General features: G+C 47.1%; 1 protein-coding gene across 5 annotated transcripts in view; it reads left to right on the plus strand.

Moving 5' to 3' along the window:
- Positions 1 to 20,535, plus strand: part of Chd7 (chromodomain helicase DNA binding protein 7) — a 178,495-nt gene that overhangs the window by 149,315 nt on the left and 8,645 nt on the right. For 4 of the 5 annotated variants that reach the window (XM_021645015.2, XM_021645021.2, XM_021645018.2 and 1 more), the window contains exons 16-34: positions 62 to 272; positions 941 to 1,136; positions 1,706 to 1,873; positions 2,205 to 2,384; positions 4,957 to 5,067; positions 5,151 to 5,356; positions 7,690 to 7,889; positions 8,063 to 8,222; positions 11,413 to 11,502; positions 11,927 to 12,030; positions 13,375 to 13,504; positions 13,902 to 13,974; positions 14,116 to 14,173; positions 14,823 to 15,051; positions 15,287 to 15,495; positions 15,592 to 16,260; positions 17,403 to 17,563; positions 18,963 to 19,190; positions 19,532 to 19,975. In XM_021645015.2, coding sequence (XP_021500690.2) covers positions 62 to 272; positions 941 to 1,136; positions 1,706 to 1,873; positions 2,205 to 2,384; positions 4,957 to 5,067; positions 5,151 to 5,356; positions 7,690 to 7,889; positions 8,063 to 8,222; positions 11,413 to 11,502; positions 11,927 to 12,030; positions 13,375 to 13,504; positions 13,902 to 13,974; positions 14,116 to 14,173; positions 14,823 to 15,051; positions 15,287 to 15,495; positions 15,592 to 16,260; positions 17,403 to 17,563; positions 18,963 to 19,190; positions 19,532 to 19,975 — 3,827 coding nt within the window. The remainder of the gene's footprint in view (positions 1 to 61; positions 273 to 940; positions 1,137 to 1,705; positions 1,874 to 2,204; positions 2,385 to 4,956; positions 5,068 to 5,150; positions 5,357 to 7,689; positions 7,890 to 8,062; positions 8,223 to 11,412; positions 11,503 to 11,926; positions 12,031 to 13,374; positions 13,505 to 13,901; positions 13,975 to 14,115; positions 14,174 to 14,822; positions 15,052 to 15,286; positions 15,496 to 15,591; positions 16,261 to 17,402; positions 17,564 to 18,962; positions 19,191 to 19,531; positions 19,976 to 20,535) is intronic. The other variant, XM_021645020.2, reaches the window with a different exon arrangement.

The following is a 20,535-nucleotide window of genomic DNA, read 5'->3' on the forward strand; positions in this document are numbered from 1 at the left end:
ATAAAAAAAAAAAAAAAAAAACCTTTTGCTGTATTCACGTCATGCCATCCAATCTCTGCAGGTGCTGAAGAGAAAATTTTGGAAGAGTTTAAAGAAACACACAATGCAGAGTCTCCAGATTTTCAGCTCCAGGCAATGATCCAGGCTGCTGGCAAGCTGGTGCTGATTGACAAGCTGCTGCCAAAGCTGAAGGCTGGTGGCCACAGGGTGCTTATCTTTTCCCAGATGGTGCGCTGCTTGGACATCCTGGAAGACTATCTCATTCAGAGACGGTGAGGCCACCACACACAGATAACGGAAAGGAAGCACAGGGCTCCCTAGCGGGTCACCTAGACATGACGATTGCAGACGATTGCAGGAGAGGTGGTGGGATGGAAACAATATGTCATCTCTCCTTTTAAAACTAGTTATCTACGAGGGCATCTCTACAGGAGGACTGAGGAGGGCCACGGCATGCTTTCTGAGGGGGGTGGGTTGAGACAGAGCTTCTCTGTGTAGCCCTGGCTGTCCTAGAACTCGCTCTGTAGAGCAGGCTGGCCTCACTCACAGAGATCCGCCTGCCTCTACCTTCTGAGTGCTGGGATTAAAGGCCTGTGCCACCACCGCCCGCTATTTATGCATAGGGTGTTTTGGTTTTTTTAATGTTGCATACTTTTGTGGGCAGTTTCCCCACAAAAAGTTATTTCATTCAACTTGGGAGAAAAGTTCTTACTTAAAAATTTCTTTTATCAGCTATTTTTAGAATTTATCTGTTTCCATAAGAGGAAGTAAAATAAAACTTAACCTTTGACTGTTCAGGAAAACAACTCTGGTCTAAAATTATTTGTGTTAAGCCCTTCTGTTGTGTGGGTGCATACTCCATAGTGGAATACTTTTCTTGAACGTGAAAAGGAGCAAGCCTATGGTGGCTCTTTGTCAGGCCTCCCTGTTATGTTTCCAGGTACCCATATGAGAGGATTGATGGCCGAGTCCGAGGCAACCTCCGCCAGGCAGCTATCGACAGGTTCTCCAAACCTGACTCTGATAGGTTTGTTTTCCTTCTGTGCACGAGGGCAGGAGGGCTAGGCATTAATCTCACTGCTGCTGACACCTGCATCATCTTTGATTCAGACTGGAATCCCCAGAATGACCTCCAGGTAAGCGGGGGCAGGTTGCCCCAGCGCCTCTTTCCCTTCTCCAGTGACAGACTCGTGAGTCATGCCAGTGAACCAGTGTGTCATTGCTGGGCCTGTGGCTCCTGACTCAGAGCAATTCAGCATAAGATGAGAAGAAACCCCCCCCCCACTGTGTTAGCCCCCTTCTAAAGTGCGCCTTTAGTTACATGCTGTCTGAGAGCTGACCAAAGAGCCGTGTTTCTTGAGTAATTGTGTGGCTCACTTTTCTCTGCCATAACAAACAAAATGCCACAGTTAGGCCACTTAAACAATACCCATGCCTTTCTCAAGGTTCTGGAGTTGAAAGTGTGAGATCTGGACGCCAACAAGATTGTGTTATTGCTAAGAAACTGCTGCACAGACAGCTGTCTTCCTCCTGGCTCTCTAGGATGCTAATCTCATTCATTAGGGTGCCACCCTTGTGACCTAATTACCTCCTAAGTCCTCCCACCCCCAAATCCTATCACATCAGCTTTCCAATATACGAATTTAGGGAGGACAGAGCCATGTATTCCATTACAACAGCCACTGATTTTCTTTTTTTTTTCTAGGCTCAGGCTAGGTGCCACAGAATAGGGCAGAGCAAATCTGTGAAAATCTACAGGCTGATTACAAGAAACTCCTATGAACGGGAAATGTTTGATAAGGCTAGTTTGAAGCTGGGTCTGGATAAAGCCGTGTTGCAGTCTATGAGTGGCAGAGAAAACGCCACCAATGGGGTAAGATGGCACTTGCCCAAGCCATGTGTTCTTTCTGGCTTCTGTCTGTATCCGGCTGATTGTAAGAAATTGTTTGGCATCTGGTTTTTGTTGTTTGGTTCTCAGTAGGTAGTCCCGGCTGGCCTGAAACTCACAGAGATCCACCTGTTTCTGCCTCCCTGCTTCTGCATTCAAAGACGTGTGTCACCATGCTTCACTTGCTATTTTTTAACCCCAAAATTTAAACATATTTTGTTGCATTTTCCTTTGTCATAAGCAAACCCTCTTAAGAAATTTAGTTTCTGTTTTTAATTCTAAATTACTTTGAGTACTGAAAACTTTTCTGAAACAGGTACAACAGCTTTCCAAGAAGGAGATAGAAGACCTTCTCCGGAAGGGGGCTTACGGCGCACTCATGGATGAGGAAGATGAAGGGTCTAAGTTCTGTGAGGAGGACATCGACCAGATCCTCCTTCGGCGAACCCACACTATCACCATTGAGTCCGAAGGAAAAGGTTCTACATTCGCTAAGGTTCGGAAATGCCTAGAGGTCCACATCTTAAGAGCAGCACGCCAGAACTCCTGAAGAGTATCTGCAGAGGGACCACAAAACATATGCAGAACACTGGTCTCTCATTATAAATTATATAGGCCAGTTATTAATTCCCTGGTAACTCCCAACACATAAGCCAATCTTTGTACACTGGGTTCTTTTCTGTGAAGGGTTCCCATGGTCTCATTCCTGTGTGTTCTTTGCCCATGCTTCCCTCTTAGGAATCTAGTTTTCTCATCTTTTTTCCCAGACCCCAATTCCCGAAATTACTTGAAAGGACGAGCAAGTCACTGTATATTTAAGTCTTTCTTATTTCCCCCCAGCTGCTGCTCCACAGCTCTGCCCATAGCTAAATTGCACCCATCCCATTCTACTCCAGCTCTTGCCACTGCCAGCTTCCCGCAGGTGCACCACGCACTCTTTACCAAACCCAACCTGCTGTGGCCAAGGATGCCCTGGGCCCTGACCATCACCTGCAAAACACCTCTGCTAGTTAATTCCAGCCATCCCCGCAGAGGTTCATTCTACTTTTTCGTTTTGCTATAAACTGTGGTTTACTTGCCATAAAGTGTGAACTTTAGTCCTCTGACATATTGTAGGCTGTGCAACTGTTAGCACAATTCTAAGTTTCGAAAGTTCCTATTACCTCAGAAATATGCATCACCAGTCGGTCTCTCTTGCTTCACCCAGTCCTGCAGACCATATGTACCTTTCTTTATAGCTTTGCCTACCCTAGAAACACCATTCCAAGCGGATTTATGCCATCTGTGGTCATTTGAGTATCCTTTCATACTCTTACATACTGTAGTATGTATTGGTAAAATTTATGGCTTGCAGTGTTCTACTGTGTGGGCATCACACAACGATCAGGTGATAGTAGATATTCCAGTCATTCATTGCTATTGGTGGGGAAATTTGGGCTATTTCTGCTTTGGGATTTCTTAACGAACATTTTTAGAGTAGTTTTTGCTTGGACACATTTTCATTTCTCTTGAGCATATGCCAGGAACAGAACTGTTAAGGAATGATAGCTTTCTCAGCTCCCCAACCAGGAACAAGCCTAAGGCCTCATGCATGCACACTTCTCTTTTAAGAAACTAACAGACTGGATTGGATTGTTTGTTTCTCTTAAAAAAAAAAAAATAGAAACATCTTAAGTTAGCATGGAAATAATGGCTTTCATCTTGGCATTTTCATATGCACGTCATTGTATACTATCACCCCTTTCCCCTGCCCCCCATGCTCTTTGCAGCCCCTATACTGGTCCCCTTCTACTCTTCAGAAGTCCCTTCTTCTGCCTTCATGTCGTGTGTGTTCCTTTTTTTTTTTTTTTTTTTACCCTTTTGCTTAAAATCTCTTCCTGTAGTTTCAGGACCTGACCTACACACACACACACACACACACACACCTCGTTCAGATGAGAGAAAACTATGGTGTTTGTCTCTCTGAGCCTGCCTTATTTTGCTTAACATAATGGTTCCCAACCCCATGCACTTTCCCTCAAACGTCATGGCTCTGTTTTTCTTTATGGCTAAATATAATTCCATCGTGTGTAGATACAGCGTGTTCTTTGTCAGTTCATCTGTTGTTGGACATCTAGCCTCGTTCCTTTTCCTCGCTATTGTGCAACATGGGTGTGCAAGTGTCTCTGTGGTGTGTTGACTTAGAGTCCTTCCTGCAGAAATACAATCCAGTGGCTGAGTTATATCATGGTTCTATTTTTAGCATTTTGGGGAACCTCCACGCTGTCTTCCATTGTGGCTCCATGAATTTGCATTCCCACGGGCAGTGAATGCGAGTTCCTCTTTCACTACATCCTGGACAGCATTCATTGTTTGTTTTCTTGGTGCTGGTCTTAATTTCTGTTTCCCTGGTGGCTAAAATTGTTGAACCCAATTTGTTTTCTAGATTGACTGTTCCCTGTTGCCTTCCCATACCTTTTTACAAAGTCTTGTTTTCTTCATTTTTAGCTGTTGTTTCTTGTACAAAGGGCTACAGTGGTGTGCTCTGACCTGCTCCCTGGAGAGTGTTGCTGTAACTTCTCCACCTTGCAGCTCAAGGCACAGTGGTGTCTGTCTTCAGTTCACCCCTATTTTCAAGTAGCTTATGCGTCTCTAACATTCAAGGGCCCCTTGCTCTGGTGTCTGCACTCATCAACTTGCCCTTGGCTGCTTTTCCTTGACCAGACCTTCATCCTTGTTCTCCTGCACCTTTGCACGTGGGTTGCACATGGGTTGTGCTCTGAGCATTTCTGCTGGCTTTCTTCTTTTATGAATGCTCTAAAATGTGGTCCAAGCATTTCCTTCTAGAAGAAACTATTCTTCTTTCTTTTCTTTTTTTTTTTTTTTTAATCTGCTCCCAGCAGACCTTGCTGGGGCCAAGTAAACGGCCTTTCTCAATTGCTTACACTTTCCTATACCCATCCACTGTACTGACTTGCACAAGAGGATGAACACAGTTATTCTGTGACTAGATGAACAGAGGCTGTCTGGCATCCTGACTCTGAGAGATGCATCTCAAAGTAAAGCATATGCTTTTTTTCTCCTTTTAGGCCAGTTTTGTTGCGTCTGGAAATAGGACAGATATTTCTTTGGATGACCCAAATTTCTGGCAAAAGTGGGCTAAGAAGGCTGAATTGGACATCGATGCCTTAAATGGGAGGGTGAGTGAGAAGCCCCACCCAGCCCACTGCCTGATCTGATCCGAAGGTTGGTCTGAATCTTACTGCGTTTGCTGTTTTGTCAGAACAACCTGGTGATTGACACTCCAAGAGTGAGGAAGCAGACCAGGCTGTACAGCGCAGTGAAGGAAGACGAGCTGATGGAGTTCTCCGACCTGGAAAGCGACTCCGAAGAAAAGCCTTGCACAAAGCCACGTCGCCCTCAGGATAAGTCTCAGGGCTACGCCCGGAGCGAGTGCTTCAGGGTAGAGAAGAATCTGCTGGTCTATGGGTAAGGCTGGCTCTCCACTGGAAGTTACTTTTTTTTTTTTTTGACCAACAGCTAGAATTCTTAGTTGTCATAGGAAAACCATCTTTGCATGGATCTGTATGGCTCCATTTAGTGTAGCCACATAAATGTTTCCACCTTAACTTTGCAGCCTGTGGCTGCTTTAGTCAGTATGACCCATGTTGTAATCCTGCTGGGTGTGGAGAGAGAAGTCACTGGAATTCCTGAGCACTAACCAGCATCATGGGAACTACGACAGCTCCAATTCACTTGTAGATTATTAAAAACTAAGAATGATGTAAACTTGCAAAATCTCTTGGCACCATACTGTCACATAAACTTTATGACCATAGTTATCTTTTAATAGCTTTCTGCTATAAAGACTTAGCAAAGGCACAGAGACTTCACTCGTGTACCTGTCCTCCAGCTCATCTGAAGCACGAGGCCATTTGAACCTCACGAGTCTGTGGGATTCCTTTTGCTAATGGCTGACTCCCAAACCACCATGACCCACATCAGCTTCATGACTCATGCAACATGGCACCCACACAGCACTTTGAGTCGCAGGGTGCTCAATAAAGAGCCAAATTACTAGATAAGAATTTGCTCACAGGTTGTGGGACTGTAGGCAGATTCCATTAAAATACAAACTGCCTCCACAGCGACTTAGACTTAACTTGACACTGTCCTGCCTCCGGTGTTTCTTCCAGTGGATCGTTGCTCATGCAGAGCAACGATCTTGCCTGAGGCCTGCAGGGTTCTGTGGCTGGCCTTCATCTGTCATGTGGGTGCTCTGTTTGGGACCTTTGCTTCTGCTCCCTCCCCTGTTCCTTGTGCCCTTCTCCCCTCTGCCCGTGCACAGGCGCTTCTGCCTAGGACTTCCAGCACCAACCTACAGACTGGATCAGCCTGGGCCTGCCTCCCTTACTGTGCTCCTCACAGCCATCCCGTTCGCACTCTGGCCTCCGTGTTTCGTCAGTCCCCCTCCTGATGGAACCCAGTCATTCCTTGGAGCCAAGAGCTCAGGAAGTGCATGGGGCAGTGCCACAGATGCACAGTGCTGCATAGATGTTCTGCGCAACGTGCAGGTGCCAGCTGAGGCCTAGTCTGTGTGCACTGGGAGCTCTCCTTGCCTCTACCTAGGACAGAGACTCCTAGCCTCCCCCTTTGCTCTCTGCACCTGATGATCACAGTTAAAAACCTTGTTGGAAACCTTAGGACTGGAACATACTTATTAACTCTTCATTCTAAGAAGGACGCTCAGTCTTCAGTCAAGTCCTCTCCTCTTCCCACTGTTTCTGTTGTGGCTTGAACAGCCGCCATGTGCTGGGTCACTGTGCTAGGATACTCCACTGTGAGCAAGCAGACATGGCAGTAACTATGAAGATGATGCGAAGGGCAGCACTGTGCTAAGAGAGCATAGATGATCCGCATGCACTGTAAGATGCAGCTGAGGTACGACTCTCCCGCTTCCAGGGCGAGGAGGGTCACAGAGGGAATCTGTGCCTGCTGAGCACCAGAGATGCACTAGTTGTGAGGAAGGGAAGAAGGAGCAAGTGCAAGGCCTGGATCTGAGAAAGGTCACAACATCCAGGAAGAACGGTGGCTTGACGAGGCAGGCTGTGCCAGTATCTTCTCTCTCGGTTATCACAGAAGGCTCAGCCTGGTGGCTCTGTCTACTGTTGCCCCAAGGAAGGCACAGCTCAGGCAGCCTCTGTGCTCTGCACCTGTCTGTTACATACTAGGTATTTTCATAACAGGGAAGTACAAATGGTGTTTGTGTAATAATGTGTTGTTCATTTCCCTGTGCCTCCTGCCCATTTTCTGGGAGGACTTGAGACTTGGTCCAGCATTTTTCCAAAGCTGGAAGTAACTACTCCTTGTTGAAAAGGAGCCACGGGCTCTTCTCTCTTCACTAGTTATTGTGGCATCTGTTTGTGGTGGGTTGATGCAGCTTTGGTTTCTACTAGTCACATTTACTTTAAGTCATCTTTCAATTCAAAAGGTTGGCCACCATGAGCACATATAAATCATAGTTGAAGGAAGCATGGATGACAAATTCCAGTTCCTCTGGTTGCATGCATTTCCTAAAAATGACAGCCATAGCCACCAGCAGCCCAGGAAGGCCATTAGCCACATGGGTGCTTCAGTGGCTCGGTCATTTCCTCTGTAAGGAGGTGTTGTGCCTCTCTGTACCGTCATTCCTTCCTTAGCTCCATTAGAGGTGACTAAGGGCATTGTGGGTGCAGGATTGCCCAGCACTGGGGCCCAGCTGTCGGGGCGATACCACGTCTGTACTTGAGACTCCATCTGCACGCTGCCTCTTTGCTCTCCAGCTGGGGCCGCTGGACGGATATCCTGTCCCATGGACGCTACAAACGCCAGCTCACTGAGCAAGATGTGGAAACCATCTGCAGAGCCATCCTGGTGTACTGCCTCAATCACTACAGAGGGGACGAGAACATCAAGAGCTTCATCTGGGACCTGATCACGCCCACGGCCGACGGCCAGACTAGAGCCCTGCTCAACCACTCCGGTAGGCCTGCCCTGTGTTCTCTGTGCTTCTGGGTCACAAAAGACCGCCAGAATGGCTGCCATTGGGCAAAGGGTGGCAGCGCCAACTCTCACCTCCCCACCTGTCCCTTGCGGTCTCTGCCATTGCAATGTGCACTGCAAGGGCATCTGTGACTGTGACCCTCGTGCTTGCAGGTCTGTCGGCCCCTGTGCCAAGGGGCCGGAAGGGCAAAAAGGTGAAGGCCCAGAGTACACAGCCAGTCCTGCAGGATGCTGACTGGCTGGCAAGCTGCAACCCAGATGCCCTGTTCCAGGAGGACAGCTACAAGAAGCATCTGAAGCACCACTGCAACAAGTAGGTACCGGGTGACGACAGGCAAGCACGCTGGGTGCCTGTGGTGGGGACGTGCGCACGCGTACCACATGCACCCGTTCGTGAGTGAGCGATGGGTCACATCCATTAGGCTAAAGGACATTAATCGTCCTTCCCAGCAAGCACTAGGTACCCCTTAAGCAATGGCTCCTCCCTGCCCTGCCCTCAGCCTCTGTTCTGCTCACGTGTCCGCTCTAGAGTACTGCTTCATGGGTGGTAATCACACGGTATTCAGCCCCTACTCTGATGATCTCGTTTGGTGCGGTGCTCAGGATTCATCTGGTGTTGTAGGTAGTGTCAGGATCCTTTTGACAGATGAATACTGTTCCACCAAGCGTATGTCACACAGGGTTTATCCTTTCATGCATTGATGGACGGCTGGATTGCTTCCACATTTAGAAGCAGAGCTCCTGTGGGATTGCATTTTAGGGCTAATATGTAGACGGACTCCACCTTTAACCAACCTCTTCCGTTGTGGCACTGGGGAATTTTCATAGTGCTTTGGCTTTACTTGTGTCTCTGTTGCTCTGTAGACCCTGCTCGCTCCAGATCTTAGAGCTCCTCTTGCCTCATCCCCCCCGAGTAGCTAAGACTGCAGGCACCACATTTTTTTTTTTTTCTTGGCAACTGCTTTGTTTTATTCCCCACGTAACAGATACAGGTCTCTGCCCAGAGTGACTTCCCTAAGGTTCCTCAGTTAGGAACGGAGTGAGATTTGGTGCCACATTTCCCCTCAGCCGCTCAGCCTCTTCCTGCCTGACCACAGACATCTGCCGCCTTGCCTCAGGGCTCTTGAGAGGTTCCCGATGGTCTTTCAGAACATTTGGTGTCTTTGGAACTTGGTACTGGTGTAGCTTGGTGTTTCTTGCTAAAAGTGTAGCCTGATCATCATAGCTCTCAGAAAATATTTGTCTACATGGTTTATCTTGACTTTGGGTTAGTTGCCTTCTGAGTTCTGGATTTAAACACAGAACTGGTAAATGGTTTAATATGAGAACAATGGTTCCTTTTCCCAGATGCCAGCAAGGCTGTGATGGGTTTTTATTTTATTTATTTCTATTCTCCTGTCTCTAGCAGTCTTCCAAAAGGGGCCCTCCCCACTTAATACACGATGAAATTGGGCTTCTTCGTGTCTTTCATTCTGTCTGAGAACATTGTTGATACTTCTAGCTCTTCACTGGAGTGGAAAGAGTGTCCCACTGTCCTTTGCCTGTAGGCCATGCCTTGAGATTAAATATTAAATATGAGGAAATAGTGGTGTTAAGGTAGAAAAATGAGACCCAATTGAAGGATATCTTAGAAAAATAACTAACCTTTGCTTGTCACAAATTTGAAGATTGTGAGGACCAGACAGATGAAGGAAGCCAAGAGGACCAGGTCACTAAGTACCATGTGCAGCCTGGGCTTCAGACTGTAGTCACTAGCAGGATGTGTGAGAGAAAGTGGACCAGGCCCGGGAACTTGTTAGCCTCCTTGTCTGTCCATCACAGAGTGATGTCCTGGAGATATGTCCTGGGCATCCTTTCTCTCCCTGGCTTTCTCTCTAGAAGAAAAGGAGATGTTCATGTCAGTTCATAGAAAGCTTCACACTATTATACCTGCCCCGAAGTATAAGAAGTCCGGGCTTTCTACCGAAAGGAAAAAAAAACCATTAGGCTTCCTGCCTTCAAGTCAAGTAAAGAGTCCAGCCACAGGTAGAGAAGATTTCCTTTGGAACTACCGTTTCTGAGCATCCAGTGTAAGAGGAGACTGGCTGCAGATTCTTTAGCCAGAGGAAAGCAGTGCTAGCCACACTGTAAATTCTCCTCTATTGCTTCAGTGTGGCAAAGCCAGTGTCTGAGCTTCTATGTTAACAAGAGAAAGAAGATTCAAATAAAAAAGCATTTCTCAAGACACCTGCTTATCTTGGCATACATTTGCAGCCTTGCATGTCCACGGCTGCCTAGTCAGAGTCGTCTGCTTTAGTGAAACTGCCCCTACTTGTCATTTTGATGTTTTAGAGGCAAGTCACTGCACCTTGGGAGACCTAGTTCAGAGTGCTAGTATTCAAGGTGTCTCCGTGACCTTGGATGCATGACTCGTCCTCTGTTACCGATAGTGTTCGTATCTGTAGTGGGGAAGTGAGGAGTTGCCCCATGTCATCTCAAGGTTATCATGAAGACTGAATGAGCCGGTGCGTGTAGATGAGAAATTGCGGGGACAGTGGTGCTATACAAATATGTGACAGGCCTATTCAGCTAGGGAAATAACCCTGGAAGAAATCAACCTTCACCAAGAGGGTCATCGTCAGGTAGCAATTCCAAATGCACATATGGGCTATCTCGTAGAGAGATGACCTGTGAGGTACAGTAGGAGAGTTTTATTGGTTTTGGGGGCAGGGAGTCACATTTCTGCCATTGAGGAAATACAAGCAAGGTGGAAAATCCGGTGCCCTGACAATGTCTGTGGTTTTTAATGCTGATTCATTAAAAATGAGCTTCGATGGGTTAGCTGCATTTTAATCTTGTAGTGTTTATTATTTTTAAACCACAACTTAGGACCCTTGATAATATAAGTCAGAAGTGATAGAAATATTTAATGCTCCCTGAGTAGGGTAAGGACCCACCTCCTCACCCCCACCGCCATCTTCCTTTCTCGGGAGCGAAGTTGCATAATCTGAAAAACCTGACATTCCATATTGAGGGTTTATTGTAAGGTAGTAAAACCAGATTTTATATCTCGTTTATTCCTACAACTTCTGATGTGCTTCCAAAAATGGTATTAAGGCAGCAGCTGAGGAAATTTTATGAGATAATGAAGCAGAACAGTTACTGAAAGCCATCTGCTCAGTTGTTTACAAACTTGCCTCAATACTTCAGAGGCAGTGGTAGGGTACGTGTCTAAACTTCACAAGCTATGTTAGGTAGAACTAACTGAAGTGCGCCTGGGCTGGGCCGAGCTCGCTCCCTCTCTGTGCAGCGCGAGCGGTTGCCAGGCAGGCCTGTTGGAAGCCAGCAGAAAGCACCACACAGAGGTGATTATGTGCTACCATCTGTCACGCTTCAAGCCTACCATACAGCATGGCTAATCAGCCTTGGCAGGATGATGGATGAACAGCAGCAGCTGCCAAAAGCCACTGTTGGCAAACAGCACTGAAGTTAAGAACTTTCCCCCCCTCTGTCTTCCTCTCCAGGGTCCTGCTGCGTGTCCGCATGCTGTACTACCTAAGACAAGAAGTGATAGGAGACCAGGCAGATAAGATCCTCGAGGGTGCTGACTCAAGGTTGGTGCAAGAGCACATTTGTTCTGGCCCTCCACAGGCTAACCCAGGCTGTCGGGGAGCTCCATGGCTTGTGTTTAGAAGCCTCACAGACCATCAGGAGCTCACCTCATTTTTGTGTCCTTACTGCAAGTGTTCGTCCTCAGGGCTTGGGGATGTGAGGCGAACATGGGCAGGGCCGTTTGCATGTGCTTGTATATAGCGGGGTAAGAGGTCACAGCCGCTGACCTGAGGTGGGGTACCTCAGGATGAGGCTCATTTCTGCCTACTGACTGCTGCCCCTCACGTCACCCTTGCTGATTTCCTCACCACGCTGTAAAATGTTCACTGTGAGAAATCGGACACACGAGTGCAGATTCAGCACACGGGACCAGGCTTCATTCTAAGGACTCGTATTTAAAAGAGTGCTCACACGCTGTCTTTCCAGTGAAGCGGACGTGTGGATCCCTGAGCCTTTCCACGCTGAAGTTCCTGCCGACTGGTGGGATAGGGAAGCAGATAAATCCCTCCTAATTGGAGTGTTCAAACATGGTAAGGGGTGTCTCAGTTCAAATTCATCTTGACTGTGTGGCTTCATCTTATTTAGAACCCTTTGCACACTCTCTTCCAAAGTCATAATATTAATGAGAATCGTTCCAAAGGACTCTTGGCGTCTACCATTTTTCTGTACTAAAAAATCTAATATGAACTGTAAATATCAGATGCTGTTTTTGAATGTTTGTTGAGCATTTGAGAAGAAAACATTTCTTTCTTGGCTGTAAACAGAAGCCAAACCATATTTGTTTTAGTAATAGCCAAGTTGTACCATAGCTTTTCCCGAAACTTTGCTTCCAGAGCGGTTCCCCTCGCTAACTCTGCCAGCCGGTGTCAGGGTGGACGGTGGGCTTAACCTCTGCTATTAATCTGTACAAGTGCCTCCTGGGCTTTGTTCCAAGCAATATTTCACAAATGTCAGTGCTGAGGACTCCGCGCTCCCCCGAGTGGGACGCAGCCTTGTTAACTTTGAAAGGCTGGGGATGCAGAACTGGCATGATATATACACTGAGCGGTTCCTGATTATAATCCCAATTCTCTGGAGGTCGTGGAGGTATTCTCAGCAGCCCAGCCTGACTAAAGGGGAGAATGATGGCTTAGAAAACCTTTCATGATTACAGTTTGGCTTGCGGCTCTACAGCAGTTAGGAGCGGTGTGTTGTAGTACACACCCTAATTGAATTGTGCTGTTCTGCCTATGTACTCCAGCCGTGTTCCGTGAGCTCGGCCTCAAAATCATTTTCCCGCAGTGCACTGTTGGGATCTGCCATTTTCCATCTAGTCAACTTGGGCAGTCAAAAAGCAAATTGCAGTTTGAAAACCATAGAGAGAACAGTGTCATCTTACTGACATGCATCACCCTAAACTTAATAAGACAGGTTCGCTGGCCTTACGTATATGGGGATTTTTCAGCTAGCCATGTGAGTTCCTGCAGGACCAAACCTCCTAGGGGGGATGGGAGTAGACTTGGAGAACCCCTGCAGAGGTCATAAAGAAACGTTATGAAGCCTTTTAAATGTCAAGCAGAATTAGATGTTGGGGGAAAATAGGGTCAGAAATCCTCCCTGGCATCCTGCAGTTCTCCCAAACCCTTTTCTGTTTGTGTTTGTGGTCATTTAGTAGCATCTCCAAAGTGTAAGTCGGCCCACAAAAGCCTCCCTGGAAAACGCCTTCTTTAGAGCGCTCTGCTAAAGCAAGGTCTGTTTAGTTTAGCATAGATGATGGTCTTTTCTGGGAAACAGACTGGCTGCTGTGTTGTGGCAGAGCTATGATTCTTGACAGTGACGGGGGGTCTTCCTTTGTTTCTATGCGTGTCCTCTGTGTGCTGGTGGCCATGTCCCAGGCTATGAGAAGTACAATTCCATGCGAGCTGACCCTGCACTGTGCTTTCTGGAACGAGTTGGTATGCCTGATGCCAAGGCCATCGCTGCCGAGCAAAGAGGGACAGACATGCTAGCAGATGGTGGTGACGGGTAAGAAGGACATTCTAAAATTTTAATAAACTTTATGTCAGTATCACATCTACTTGGCAGGGTTTAGTTCTTATGCTGCACTGTGTGCCCTGTTATGTCTGGTTTGAACTTGATGCTTACCACTAGATTCTGTCTTTATAGCATAATAACTGTTTTAAACAAAGTGCGTTGTGTGTGTGTGTGTGTGTGTGTGTGTGTGTGTGTGTGTGTGTGTGTGTGAAGTTGTCTCCCTTGGTGGCTTCCGCAGCACATCTTGTAAGCTGCATTTTAAATTCTGGTAGTGTTGTTTTTTAATGCCAGACCCAGACTCAATTTTACTCTTCCCCTCTCATCTCTTTACTCGTTGACATGATTTAAGCAATTGTTTTTTTGTTTGTTTGTTTTTAATTTTACACAGTGGAGAATTTGATAGAGAAGATGAAGATCCAGAATACAAGCCAACCAGAGCGCCATTCAAAGATGAGATAGATGTAAGACTTTGAGTGTATTGGCTTTTACTGTGCCAGTAACATATTATATACCCATTTAGGACTTGTGAAACTTTGTAGATAATGGCCTTTCATTAAGAGAGAAAATAAAATCAAACTCCTGTTTCTTGCATTGCTTTCAAGGAATTTGCGAATTCTCCCCCAGAGGATAAGGAGGAGTCCATGGAGATGCACAGCACAGGTGAGGCTCCGGACAGCTGGTGGAGCAGGGAAAACAGGCTGGGCAGCCGAGTTCCAGCAGCTGAGACTTGTACCGTGACAACGGCGATAGGATCTTACCGAGTCCTCTTCCACACGGACCCTGCCCTTGGGAATAATGTTGATCCTTATTTACGGTTTTCATCACATTAAGTTCTTTGAGAGAACTTTTTGATTACTATAATTGACCTGTGTATAGTCATCATTCAGTGGAAAGTTTTAAAGTCCAAACATTTTTATTGGGAGAAGGGCATTCGTTTTAATCTGAAAATTTTGTGTGGACTATCAACCCTCTACCCAATATAAAATAATTATTAGATCATAATTACGTGCTTGTTATGTTCAAGATTATCATGGTAAGTGCATTTATAGGAGAGACTGGTTTTCTTTCTTTAAGACTGATAAACTTTCCCCCCTCCCTCAAAGGAGTTAAGAGTGAAGAGTTTATAAATTCTCCGCGCTGTTACTGCTTGTTTATATTTGAAAATCCGAGGGTGGCAGGATGGCCTTTCCCACCCCGTCCTCTGAAGGCTAATGACTCATCCTTTTTTGTTGGAAAGTTGTCTGTGTTTTGAGAGTGTAGGGCACGTTTCAAACTCTTTTTTTTTTTTTTTCTCTCCCCACTTCCCCAGGCAAGCACAGCGAGAGCAATGCTGAGTTAGGTCAGCTTTACTGGCCGAACACGTCAACCCTGACTACGCGTCTGCGCCGGCTCATTACTGCCTATCAGCGCAGCTATAAAAGGCAACAAATGAGGCAAGAGGCCCTAATGAAGACAGACCGGCGCAGACGAAGGCCTCGGGAGGAAGTGAGAGCCCTGGAGGCGGAAAGGGAAGCTATTATATCTGAGAAAAGGCAAAAGTGAGTCCTTCGCCTTTACTGCCGTGTCCCACCCCATCCCTGCCCCCCATGTCTTCTCTTTCCTCTTGTGCTAGGCTCACAGGAAGCAGTGATCACCCCAGACAGTGGCAACAAAGAAAGGCCTGGTGCCTGGGAGAGTTCTGTCTCTCCATTCTGATGTCCCAGAGACATGCTCTGGGAGCAGAGACAAGCCAGTGTCCTGAGTGTGGTGTGAACCAGGTCTTCTTTCCCACAGGTGGACGAGAAGAGAAGAGGCTGACTTTTACCGTGTGGTATCCACCTTTGGGGTTATTTTTGACCCGGTGAAACAGCAGTTTGACTGGAATCAGTTCCGTGCCTTTGCCAGGCTAGACAAAAAGTCTGACGAGAGCCTGGAGAAGTACTTCAGCTGCTTTGTGGCCATGTGCAGACGGGTGTGTCGCATGCCCGCCAAGCCCGAGGACGGTAGGTACATGAATGACAAGCCAGCCCACGCTAGGCAGTCAGGGCCATCGTAGTGCAGGGCAGGGTGCCCAAGTAACCACCATGCCCCTGTTACAGAGCCACCGGACCTCGCCTCCCTTATCGAGCCCATCACAGAGGAACGAGCATCCAGGACGCTGTACCGCATCGAGCTGCTGCGCAAGATCCGAGAGCAGGTCCTCCATCACCCACAGCTGAGCGACAGGCTGAAGCTCTGCCAGCCCAGCCTAGACCTGCCGGAGTGGTGGGAGTGCGGACGGCATGACAGGGACCTGCTGGTGGGTGCTGCTAAGCACGGGGTCAGCCGGACAGACTACCACATCCTCAATGACCCTGAGTTGTCCTTCTTAGATGCACATAAAAGCTTTGCTCAGAACCGTGGGGCCAGTACCGTCCCTTCTTTGAATGCTCTGGCCGTGGGCTTTGGCCAGACTCCTCCCGTCATTTCCTCCACTCATGCTCACGAAGAGAAGGTAATGGAGCAGGCTGAAGGCAAGGCAGAGGAATGTGAGCACCTACCGGCCAAAGAGAGGTCGGATGGGAAGGAGGAGGAAGAAGAAGGTGGTGGGGCCAAGGACAGCAAGCAGGACTGTGACGCCGAGGCCAGCTCTGTGAAGGGTGAACTCAAAGGGGCAGAGGGCAGTGCAGAACCTGGGTCCAAGTCTGTCTCGGAGAAAGGCTCAGAAGAGGATGAAGAGGAAAAGCTGGAGTATGACGATAAGTCAGAGGAGTCTTCCCAGCCAGAAGGTAATGCCTGCTCCTGCCACTGTCCTGATCCCACAGCAGCGCAGTGGCCTGCCTGCCTTTCTTTTTCTTTTTTTTCTTTTTAATTGGGCAATCCAGGGTCTTCCTTTGTAGCTCGGGGTGGCCTAACACTGGAAGAGATCCACCTGCTTCTGCCTCCAGAGGGCTAGGATTAAAGACCACCATGCCCAGTGCCTCAAGCAAGCACTTTATTTTGTAACAGTCATTGGTGGCTAGGTGTGGGGACATGCGCTCTTAATTCTAGCGTAGCTTGGTTTATATACTAAACCCTAGGACTGTACAGTGAGATCCAGCCATTTTTATTTTCTTCCCGATTAATTAATGCCCATTTTCTTCTGTGAAGGAATAGTTTCAGACTTGGGGACATGTGTTCATCCTCATACTTTACACCTGCAAATGTATTTCCAAAAGTATAAATTCAGAGCAGCTGTGCACACATCAGTCCCTTCTGGATTAAGGACAGAAGTTAATTCCATAGTCAGGTGTGCTAAGAGTTTGTGTAATGTTAAGTTTGGACAAATGAAAAGTCATTCACTGAGAAATATTAATTATTTCAAAGCAAGTGATAATTGATTGATAACACATTTTCCATGTTACAGGTTGCTGTAACCACCACAAAGTAGCGACAGGGCACCACAGTGGACTTTGCTTCTGCAGTGACCTGTGATTAGCCAGTAACCTTGTCCTATGTCACAGGCCAGAAGCTCTTGGGTCAGAAACCCAGCTAGCCTTCAGCACCTATATGATTTACTTAGTGTGGTAGCATGAGGTCCTTATTACAGCACCCAGGAGTAGAGAAACAGGAGCGTTACAGGTTCAAGCCCAGCCTCAACGATATAGTAAGTGTAAGGATTTCCTGGGCTATATAAGACCCTGTCTCTGTGACCACAAAGGAAAGATTTCTGTGGCTTCTTCGCCAACAAGATAGAAGCACCGTCTACATTAAGGAGCTGTTGTAAACTTCAGGTGCCACAAGCTTGGCAAACAGCCCATACCTTTCTAGATATACAGAAGGCACTCGATAAAACAGAGCCGGTGGATTCCTGTTTGAAACGCCATCCTTTCTAAACTTGAGCTTCGTCATATTCTGACTGTGAGTGCTGCACACATAACTCATCTCTCAGCAGGAGCTGTCTCTAGAGGGAAGAATTTTGATGAAGAGAGCAATGCTTCTATGAGCACTGCTAGGGATGAAACCCGAGATGGATTCTACATGGAGGACGGAGACCCTTCGCTGGCTCAGCTCCTTCATGAGAGAACATTTGCCTTCTCCTTTTGGCCTAAGGTTGGCAGGATTTTGTTACTATGATCGCTTTGTTGACAGAACAAAAGAGCAGGAGCAAAATCTTTGTAGCTTGGGTTTTTTTCAAGGAGTTTGAAGTAAACATTGTTGGAGCACATGAAGAGTGAAGGATTTTCCTTTATTCTCAAAGAATGCCCGGGAAGAAGCCAAATGGAAAACCATTTAGGATACTTTTGTAGTGAGGTTTAAAAAAGGATCATATGGTAGGATAAGCAGAACCAGTGATCCTCTGCACTCCTTCAGCTCCTCAGTCTCTGTGGCCGTCACTCTGTCTCATTGACGCTGTGGGTTTTTCAACAGGTTTGACGAAATGAAAATAGTGGGACTTTGAAACCACGTCACCTTTTTAAAGATTAAGTAAAGCTTCCAGATTTGAGATAATTTATTTGAAAACCTGCTATGTGCTTAAGTCCAGAGAAGGTGCTGATGGACCCCTTTGCTCCTGTTCATCGTGAGGGAAATCGCTCTTTGGTTAGGAAGCATAATTCTTTAAAATGTTCTCTATGCCGTTTGGGTCTGTGTTTGTCAAGGCAGGAAGTAGAAATCACAAGCGCCATGACAGGGCCTGTCTGGTTTAAAGCAGTACCACACATGGCGCACTTGAGGTGATTCATCCCACTCCTCAGAGTGTTGACGTGACTTAAGAAAAAGGTGACAGTTTTGTCTGAAGGGTGTGCTGTCAAAGAGGCTTTTTCTCCCCTCTTCTCTGTGTCCCCTTCGTTGCCAGTTACACTAATTTCCCACATTGAGTGTAGAGGGGTGTTTCCCAGTTCAGTCAAAGGTTTATAGTCACAGGCACTGTTAATCTATGGAAACTTGGTCTGTGGAGCTGTAATTAGAAAATTTTAATGTGCACGCTTCAGTGAAATTTGGAGCGATAATAGGTGGGGAATACGGACTGACAGTCATTAGGTGTTCCGAGGTTGCTACCCCCTTCATAATGCTGAACTTTATTAATAGTGACGCTAATGACGGCCCCCTTCCTGGGACACACTGCACTCTGGCCCGTGTTTCTGAAGGGCTGGGCCACTGAAATGCTATGTGCAGAGGCTCCTTTGAACCCACTGTGCTCTTGAAGCCTGAATGAGTTACTTTTACAATTCGAGGTTGTTTTAAAGGCAGTGTTTACTATGTTCCCCCTTTCACATCATCCAGTGTGCATAGTTGAAAACAGTACTTTCTCTTTGTTAGAGTAGATAGAGCATTCCATCAGAACCAAATCATTTTGATAGATTTTGTTGCTTTACTCCTTGCCTGGCTACTTTAGTCCGAATAATTGACCTCTAAACATTCTGTGCTCTTCAGCATCTTGGTGGACGTATTTATCCAGTAATTTAAAATAGGCCTTTGTTACAAATTTTCTGTGACTCTTCCCCTTCAGGACCGAGTAATGATAAACCGATTAGACAACATCTGTGAAGCTGTACTGAAAGGCAAATGGCCAGTAAATCGGCGCCAGATGTTTGACTTCCAGGGCCTCGTCCCTGGCTACACGCCCTCCACCGTGGACAGTCCCCTGCAGAAGAGGAGCTTTGCAGACCTCTCCATGGTCAGCCAGGCCAGCGTCAGTGGGAGCGAGGACATCATCTCTTCTCCTCGGTTGTCCAAGGTGAGCCAAGTGAGAATTCTGTGAACTTTAACTGATTGGGGAGCCTGTGCTCACTAGTTGGACTTGGTTTTGTTTGTCTGTTTGACTAGTGTTGCCATATTGCTCTCAAACCCATGGAGTCCAACAGCCTTCCTGCCCGCAGCCTCTTCTGTAGCTGGTACGCATTGCCACCCCCAGCCAACTAGTCAGACTTTAACATAAGATGACTGCTGTTTCCATAGCTGTGGCCACCAGTATGAATGCTCAGTTCTTTGGTGGTCTTGTTTTCTTTCTAACACCAGCTCCCGCAGCAGGTAAAGGCTGGGTTCATGCAGTTCTTTTCTCTTGGGATTTTTCAATAGGATGACGCCCTCAACCTTACTGTCCCTCGCCAACGACGGCGGCGAAGGAGAAAAGTTGAAATAGAGGCTGAAAGAGCTGCCAAGAGGCGAAATCTCATGGAGATGGTTGCCCAGCTTCGAGAGTCTCAGGTGGTCTCAGAAAATGGACAGGAAAAAGTCGTGGACTTATCAAAGGCCTCAAGAGAGGCAACAAGTTCTACCTCAAATTTTTCATCTCTTCCTTCGAAGTTTGTCTTGCCTAACGTTTCGACACCAGTGTCTGACGCCTTTAAGACCCAAATGGAACTGCTCCAAGCAGGCCTTTCCCGCACACCTACAAGGCATCTGCTCAATGGCTCCCTGGTGGATGGAGAGCCCCCCATGAAGAGGAGGCGGGGCAGGAGGAAAAACGTGGAGGGCCTCGACCTACTTTTCATGAGCCACAAGCGGACGCCGTTAAGTGCAGTAAGTTGGGTGTTTACCCCCGCTATGCGTGCCACAGTCGACAGCCCGCCCTGGGCTGCAGACTCCACTTTTCCCAGCAGCACACTGACGCTGGCTTCTGCCACTAGCGAAACAGAACTCCAGTGAACAGCCTCGTGGTTCTGAGCCAGAGAACTATGTTGATCACTGGAACAGGCCACCCAGCCTGAACCAAGGGCAGCATGAAGCTTTATTCTTCCCAAGGTTCTGAACATATTGATTTCTCTAAAAAGAATAGCACAAAACAGAAATATGTCTTTCGGAACACACAGTTGTTATCTCTGAATTCCTGAGGAAAAGCTCTGCTCTTAGAAATATTGATGTCAGGGCCAGCATCGGCTAGACCACTGTAAGCGCTTACCGTCAGGCCTTGGATTTGTACGCATAGATCTAACCAGTGGCTTGGAATGCCCTCACCACCTGTACAACTAGTTGTTTTAGAAATCTGAGACTTGCTGGTTGGAGGACAAAGTCTGTGGATTTTTAATTAGAAGGAAATAAAGTACAGTGTAGTAAGTTCTCTTTGCCAAACTTTCTCAAGC

The sequence above is a fragment of the Meriones unguiculatus genome, chromosome 6 (assembly GCF_030254825.1).
Source record: "Meriones unguiculatus strain TT.TT164.6M chromosome 6, Bangor_MerUng_6.1, whole genome shotgun sequence".
Taxonomy (NCBI): domain Eukaryota; kingdom Metazoa; phylum Chordata; class Mammalia; order Rodentia; family Muridae; genus Meriones; species Meriones unguiculatus.